Source organism: Notothenia coriiceps, unplaced genomic scaffold (genome assembly GCF_000735185.1).
Source record: "Notothenia coriiceps isolate Sejong01 unplaced genomic scaffold, NC01 NC01_scaffold00010597, whole genome shotgun sequence".
Lineage (NCBI taxonomy): Eukaryota > Metazoa > Chordata > Actinopteri > Perciformes > Nototheniidae > Notothenia > Notothenia coriiceps.
In genome coordinates this window covers 126,715-134,702 of record NW_011343298.1, presented here as the reverse complement: position 1 = coordinate 134,702, position 7,988 = coordinate 126,715, and the positions used below count along the sequence as shown (strand labels likewise).

At 40.1% G+C, this 7,988-nt stretch overlaps 1 protein-coding gene across 1 annotated transcript in view; it reads right to left on the bottom strand.

The window, feature by feature from the left end:
* Positions 1-7,770: 7,770 nt before the first annotated feature.
* LOC104946111 (centromere protein J-like) overlaps positions 7,771-7,988 on the bottom strand; it is a 4,527-nt gene continuing 4,309 nt past the window's right edge. Inside the window, exon 8 of the mRNA XM_010771873.1 lies at positions 7,771-7,915. Within this exon, the coding sequence (XP_010770175.1) occupies positions 7,771-7,915 (145 nt within the window). The remainder of the gene's footprint in view (positions 7,916-7,988) is intronic.

The following is a 7,988-nucleotide window of genomic DNA, read 5'->3' as shown; positions in this document are numbered from 1 at the left end:
CTAAGTACGGCAAAGTACTTGGTGTGAAGGTGGCTAAAGTGCAGATTGGCCCATTTCAGAATAATATATATGATATGTTTTATATAGGGCCGGGACTTTAACGCGTTAATTAAGATTAATTAATTACACAAAAATTAACGCGTTAAAAAAATTAACGCATTTTAATCGCACTTATTTTTGCACCGCGGAACGTTTCTCACTGGATGAGTTTCAGGGGTACCGATTATACTGGAGCACCAACTAACGTTCATTACTTCAGACAACAACAAACCACAGTGAACAATAGTCAAACGTGAACGAAGAAGCTGATGAGACCGCTTTGGTTGGCCCCGTGGATGGGACATTTTGTTTTAAAAAACGGACGGAGGGAAGAGTCGATAAGAGCACAGTTGTTTGCAAATTATGCAAAAAGGAATTCGCATATCACCGCAGCACATCAAGCCTCAAGTATCACCTCAATGCAAAACATATAGCAGCTAGCGTAGAAGCTAGCGTGGACGTTAGCCCGACTCGGAATACAAGGACCCACACCCAATTCGCGTTGATCAAACAGTGGCCTATGCAACAGAGAGATTTTATTTTTCATCAGGATATTGGAAGAATAGGAGGGATTGAGGTCAATCACTGGCACTTTTTTATTTTATTTTAAATGGTACACTTTATGTTGAACTATTTATTACGTTGTTGGTGCAACTGGCACTTTATGTTGAACTGTTTATTGTTTTGGCCAAGGTTATTGAGAGAGTTGGACTGAAATTGATTAGTTTTTTAAATCAACTGTTGGTAAATCAACAAAGTCTGTTATGGCCTCTGAAGCAACAGAGAGATGTTTTCTAATAGTCAGGGTTTCCAATGTTCTGAATGTACTTGAAAGTATTGTGTTATACTTCAAAAACAAAGTGTTATAGTTTACAGAAGGTCTACCTACCTATAGGCTACCTGAATCTCTGAAATGTACTGTATTCCTAAATATGCTATTGCTACACTTTATGGCAAAAATTTCACTTTTCTGTTGGTCTTTGTTAAGTATAGCCTTGAAAAAAATAAACAATGTTTTGTTGCTTAAGCTTATGTATTCAGTCATTATTCAATGGTATACTAAAATCCATGTGAAAAAAATTGCTTCTCACTGTTCTCAGGTCAAATATTTATATGCGATTAAAAATGCGATTAATTGCGATTAATTAATTACAAAGCCTGTAATTAATTAGATTAATTTTTTTAATCGCGTCCCGGCCCTAATAATAATAAATCAATTGAAAAATAGAATAAACAGCAAATCCACAGTAGTAAAGACATATCAAAAGAGTATCTAAAGAATACAAATTCTACATATTATAGACCAATCCACTAAAGAATCAGAAACATATAGATGTAAGGTTCTATGAAACATAACAAAAGTAGTAGTTGCTGTGTGAATTAATTAAAAAATAATTATAATTCAAATTAGACCCTATGAGGTAGTGTAAGAACAAATGTGCAAATGGTGATGATGTAACACAATCCAAGTACAAAATGATGAAAAAAGGTTTTATTTTTTAATTGGCAAACAATATTTGAGACAATACCACCATATATGCCAAGGTTTGGATTTAAAAAAAAGTGTCCAGATTCTCTCCAAGTCAGATGTTGATTTCATTTGTTTGTTTGTTTTCCGTTCATTTGTGTCTTTACACTTTTCTTTCCCGTAAATACCCTTGTTGTGAGTGTCTGGCAAGTGGTGATCTTTAAAGTCTTCTTAACACATAATTCACTGTGGTTCTTGATATGTTGTTTTGATTTGCATATTTGCAGGCGTCTGTGTGTTGATGCTCATATTGGGGGAGCTTCTGGCCAATCAAAAATGGGTAAAAGACGACCTAATGGGGGTCTTTTACACATGTTACATTATGACTCTTCATCCACATATTAAAAGAGAATATGACCCTCTGCACCAGAATGCAATGAGCATTCAATGAATTCAATGAAAGGGCCTTTTTTTATGTACAATAACGTCAGGCTTTCTTGGAAACAAATGCAACACTGCCGCTCTATTTCACTTTCAATTCAGTTGAATTTAGAGGGATATTACAGGAAATAAAAGTGTGTAGTTGTATTTAGGAATGATTGCTGTTTAATGACTGAATTTAAAGGACATAGAGCAGTTGTTGCTATTACTGACTGGCCAGACCCTCGATGTGGACACAGCACCCCCGGCCTGGTAGTTAGTATTTGCTTTATGTATTTGTTTAGCAGTTGTGCACGAAGAGGAGCACTGCACGAAGAGGAACAAAACAAAAATTGTGCAACTATTCTGATTTGACTGATTTTAAGGTTTGGATTTGCAAATGTAAAAAAAAAAAAAAAAAGTTTAAAATAGAAACACTTTTTACATAGAACAAGGCAGTGACAGACCGTGAAGAAAAGAGGAGACCAAAATGTCACAAGTCTTCCTCAGATGAAAAGCTAAAGGGTGGAGGTAAAAAGAGAAAAAGTTGGCATACAAGCAGGGAAGGAAGTCAGAAAGGACAGGAAGAGAAAAGAACATGGGCTGAGACAGAGAAGTAGAAAATGGAAGCGATAGCGGGCAAAGGAATGTAGATAAAAAGCTGTATTACATTAAATTAATGGTGGTCTTCACAAGAAGTACATGAATGACAGTCTTCCACTCAGTGTGAGAGGACGAGCGAGACAGAGGCAGACAAAGGAGAGCAGCGCTGCCACCTCTAACTACACCTTCAAAGGTCTCTGCATTTAACCGAACTGCAGAACACCTGTGACAGAAGAAGAGGAGGGAGTGAGAAATGGTGAGATGTCATAGCGATGCAGAGAAGAGGAGAATAAATTGCTGGTAAAATGTGTACCATTGTATTTTGTTCTGTACGTAAACTCAGTAGATGTTCTGCCAGTCGTTGATTCGTAATACACTTCAAACTCTTCACATCAACATTCAAAACATGATTACAACAAGGGGTATCAAACTTGAGACAACAAAAATCCTATAAATGATAAAAAGAAAGATCGCTCTAGCTAGCCAAAGTAATTTTTTCACTGAAATGATAAGCTTATTTAATTGGCATCGTTCAGTTATCCCTACGAAAAGTAATGCTTTACGACAACTGTGTAGAAAGGCGGTTGAAAGTAAGGTTGAATCTAAAAACAAAAGGCTTTTTCCGTGCTCCATGTGAAAGTTAACATTTACTTATTAGTTACGTATCTCCATGAAAATATGTAACACCACTTTGTGCTCCAATGTTCCTAAACCTTAGCAAGCACTTTTGCTCGTATTGCTGGAAAGCCTTATTTGTAAGATGCCTGAAAAGATCTATGGTTTACACAAGCTCAATTTTCACATTTTGTTCTACGACACGTGTCAAACTCAAGGCCCGGGGGCCAAATCAGGCCCGTGGTGGATTTAATTTCGGCCCGTTGGATAATTTCTAATTACTATTAGATCTGGCCCGCCGGTATATTGCATGCACACCTTCACTCCATCCTGAGGGTTTCCTCAGCTCAGAGCCTGAGCCCAAACATTGATGAACTTGCACCCAAGATGGATGAGATGCCAAGTATCTGGCTTGAACTAGCATCACAGAGCAGCAAACTGAGTTTACATGGATGTTTCCTTCTACACTTTCTCTCACGACAACAGGGAATGTTTGTTTTTTTCTTTGAGGGAAATTGTTTTTTGAAGCTGTTGTTGGCTGTGGACAAATGTAATCATAAGAAATGACTCTGGAAAAGCTGCAGATAGAGCCATAAGAAATGAATTCAACTGATTATTTAATGTTTAATGTTGTTTTTATAGGCAATAATTTAAGCTTTGTTAGTTCCAGGTTTAATATGTGCAATAAGTTCATTTCAATCCGTTTTGCAATAAACATTGAACCAGTCCGGTTTTTATTTTGGCCCACTGTGTATTTGAGTTTGACACCCCTGTTCTACGACATAAAAAACGTCAGCAAATACTAAAGCACTGTTGAATTTTTAAAGTGTCAAAAAACAAGTTACTTAATTAGACTACTTAACATTATCATACTGAACTTTAGCCCCCTTTAGTCATGTGACATGATGTTGTTCGTATAGCCAAAACATTAGCTGGCGGTTGCATGTGTGCTTTAAAAATGGTGTGGTGTTAACATGTTGAGGATATCCTGCTGGAAAAAAACACTTTAAATAATAAAGTATCCTAAACATGTTGGCCAAATATTTTTCGCAATATTCCGAAATCTAATGGAAAAACCTATTGCTTTTTCTCAAGGAAACCGTGCGATGCTAACTAATCAAAATCAAAAATAAAATCTTCCCTGAAACACTATACACCTCTAATATGACATATTTCCTAGCCAACTCAATAGGATATACTGTGCCTTTAGAGTTTTGACAAAGGTAATTTCTTGATTAAATCACAATGTATACAAACACACACGCACAATAAATACTGGCTGCTTGAGGGGACTCATGTGAAGCATAAACACTACATTTATGAAAACTCAGCACAGTGATAACATGCAGGTCTACATAACAACACTTACGTTCTAAACCCCCTCAAACTGCTGTGTTGAGTCTTAAATACATTTTGTGTGTTTTCCCCCGTCCCCTATATTCTTCCTTGTTCTCTCGACTCTGTTCCGGCCTGTTCTTCAGTGAATAAATCTCAGTAATTCGAAAGTGACAAGGACGAGATTTATGAAAGTATAAGTGCCCGTTTCTGGTGGAATTTATAGTGCAGAGCAAGGGATATGCAGATTAGAGTGCAAAGGGTGTTGCAGGTACAGGCAGATGTGTTTGCATATGTGTGTGAGTGTGTGTGTGGTATGACAAAAAGGCCTACAAGACTTCTTAATCCTTCATGTGTTATTTGACATGGCCTGTGGTGTCCAAGCTGCGCTGTGGCTGTTAGAGGAATGGGCTTGTGTGATCTGCTTTTTGCACTCTAAGACATTCATGCTCCGGAGATTGAATGACAAATGGGGTCCAATAAGAGGACCACCAGCAAGGAGCCGTCCACCTATTAATCTATAGCCAACAACGCAGCGAATCCTATTGTGGTTTTTAATAACAAAGACTGGACTTCTTATGACTTAGACCTGTCTAGCTGTAGTTCAGGCCTCTATTCAGGTACAACTTGGGAATTACATTTAGGTCTCAATATTTTTTACGGATTAAAGACACATTATGCTCATTTTCAGCTTGATATTTGTATTGATGCCTCTACTTTGACACGTCTCCATGCTTTAATGTTCAAAAAGCTCTTTATTGTTATCATACTGCCTGTGCTGCAGCACCTCTGTTCACCCTCTGTCTGAAACCAGAGCCCAGTCTGCACTGATTGGTTAGCTGGCTGGCTCTTTTGTGATTGGCCAACCCCTTACTGCCCCTACACACGGCGGTGTGCGTTGAAGCTTGCCGGCGGCCGTGTCTGACGCTCGACCAACAACCAATCACATTAATCTCCCGACCCAGCCATACAAGCAGCAGTTTGATTGGCTAGAGCTTGTACTGGCATATGATTCGATTGGCTGACGCTTCCGTCGAAGCTTCAAAAGTAGAACATTGCTACGCTTTGCTCCCACAATGCAGTTCGGCGTTGCGTGAAGTCACCCCATTCAAAGTGAATGGGCAGAAGCGTTGAAGCTTCAACGCACGCCGCCGTGTGTATGTCCTGCCCTTTAACCTATCACGCATAACGTGATGGAACGCTAGCTAATAGAAGCACAAGTGTTACATAATTAGACACTCCAGAAAAACGCGGGCAAAAATCCTTTATTATGCGGGCTAAATTCCTTGATTATGCGGGCTAAAATCCTTGATTATGCGATCAAACATGCGGGGGTTTTATGTGATTTTATGCGGTGAAATTGCGGGAAGTTGCGAAATATGCGGAAAGTTGCGGAATATGCTAAATATGCGGGGGAAAATAATAACTTATATTTATTAAATATTGGGCTGTCTTATTTATTCTCTCTCACACACAAACTGCCACTAACGTTAAACCCTTTACTATTCAATTAAACACATTCAATGTTTATTTATTGTAAAAGCAATTGGGCTATTTTAATCTCACACACACACACACACACCCACCCCCCCCCCACCACACACACACACACACACACACACACCACACACACACACCACACACACACCACACACACACACACACACACACACACACACACACACACACACACCGTCGCCTCATTCCGTTTTCATTTACTCCGTTCGTTATCTGACCAGCCTTCCAATCTTGTAGGCTACTCACTTCCGCTTTCTTGTGCCCTGAAAGGGTTTTGGAGGTTGATGCCTCGCTGAACGTGAGTTGTTTGGCTTTCGTTGTCCGCGAGCCAGCAGAAGCATTTTCGAATGTTTGAAATGAATCAAAGTGGGGTCGTCCCGTCGATTTTCTCTTATGCTCCAACACAACAGCTTGCACGGGTGCAGAAAGTTTCCCGCCCACTTTTTGCCCGGTCTGTTGAGTAGGAACTTGTTCGTCGGCTAAACTGCAGATGGATTGATTTTTTCATCTGGTGATTTTTTTTTGTTCGCGCTTCTTTTCTCTCTTCTACTGCCCCGGTGAGCTCCACCCGTTCACTCCAGCGCCATAATTCAACTGAGATTCCCGTCATCTCCGTCACTCAATCGGACCACTTTTTCTCAGCAATGGCGGATCGTGGAGGCCTCCAATCGTTCCCCGGAAGTTAGCGCCAAGGCTAGCAAGAGCTGGTAGAGTTGCAGCAGTAATAGACGCCGTTCGTGGACGGACTTTAAAAGGTAACGAAGAAGCTTAAAGAGTTTATATTGCGGATATTATCAGTTTCATCTGATTCAACCATTAACATGTGGTCAATTAAAGGATCTGGTCAGTTGGATTCACAATCCCTAAATTAGTATCATTTAGGGAACGTTACAGATTGAACAGATAAGCTACCCGGATATCCATACCATAGTACCAATACACATACCGATAGGTGGTTGAATACACAGTATTAGGAAACACTGTTATAACTTAGCTAGGACATGGTTAGCTACTCATTATATACTGCTGTATAATTAAAATATGACGCACGAATGTCGAGACCAACTTTTATCAAGAAATTCATGATCACATCTGTTACTGATGCATTTGTCATACTTTGTTAACGTCAAGAAATAATAAAGCTTCCATAACTTCAGTTGGGAACAAAGACCCACACTTATCGCCGCCAATGGCAATTTTCCGCATACAATAGGTGTGCTATATACGGTGTGTATACCCCTTTGCTCCTGTTCTTGTTACTCCCTCTTTCAGCACAAGAACCAGAGGGGGATTCATGGAGGCCTGAATACCCCTGCACTGAGATGCCCTCACCCCTGCACCTGCAAGTCTCAAAACTCTGCAGTGTTTTTCAAGGCAATTTCCCTGTCTTTCCCTTTTTCTTCTTTTCTTTTGTATTAACAACGCGGAACACAACATCTTAAGCCTTTCCGCAATGGTGGTGCGGCTCCTTCTGGTTTCTTTCCGCGTGAAACAACTCGCACTGCAGTGTTGCTCATACATAAGGCTACACCTCACATATTTTTTTTGCTGTTGGTCGTCTGAAATTGCTCCTCGCTGCACTTGGGCCAGCCATTTTTTCCTCCGCCTCCTGTGTCAGCTGGGGAAGCGTACATCTCGTAGCTCGCTTTCTCAGAGCGATTTGAGCATCCCAGGCCAGCAAGCAGCAAAACCATGTGGGACTAAGGAGGCACGCCACAGCAAACCAGGCAACACGCGAGGAAAAGGCAGCAGACAAAATAGGCATGATACTGCTATTCAATGTTTATTTGAATTCCAATGTATTTGGCATGGATGTTCCTAAAAACAGCACATTTAATCATCATCATATCAATGGCTGCTGCTGGCTGCTGCTGGCTAGTCCCTTTGATAGTCACCGTGTCGGTCTCCTGATCCTTTCTGAAAGCCATAAAGATGACATTAGTCATTTAGATAACTGTGTCCTCCAATTACCGCATGGGATTAGCAGAAA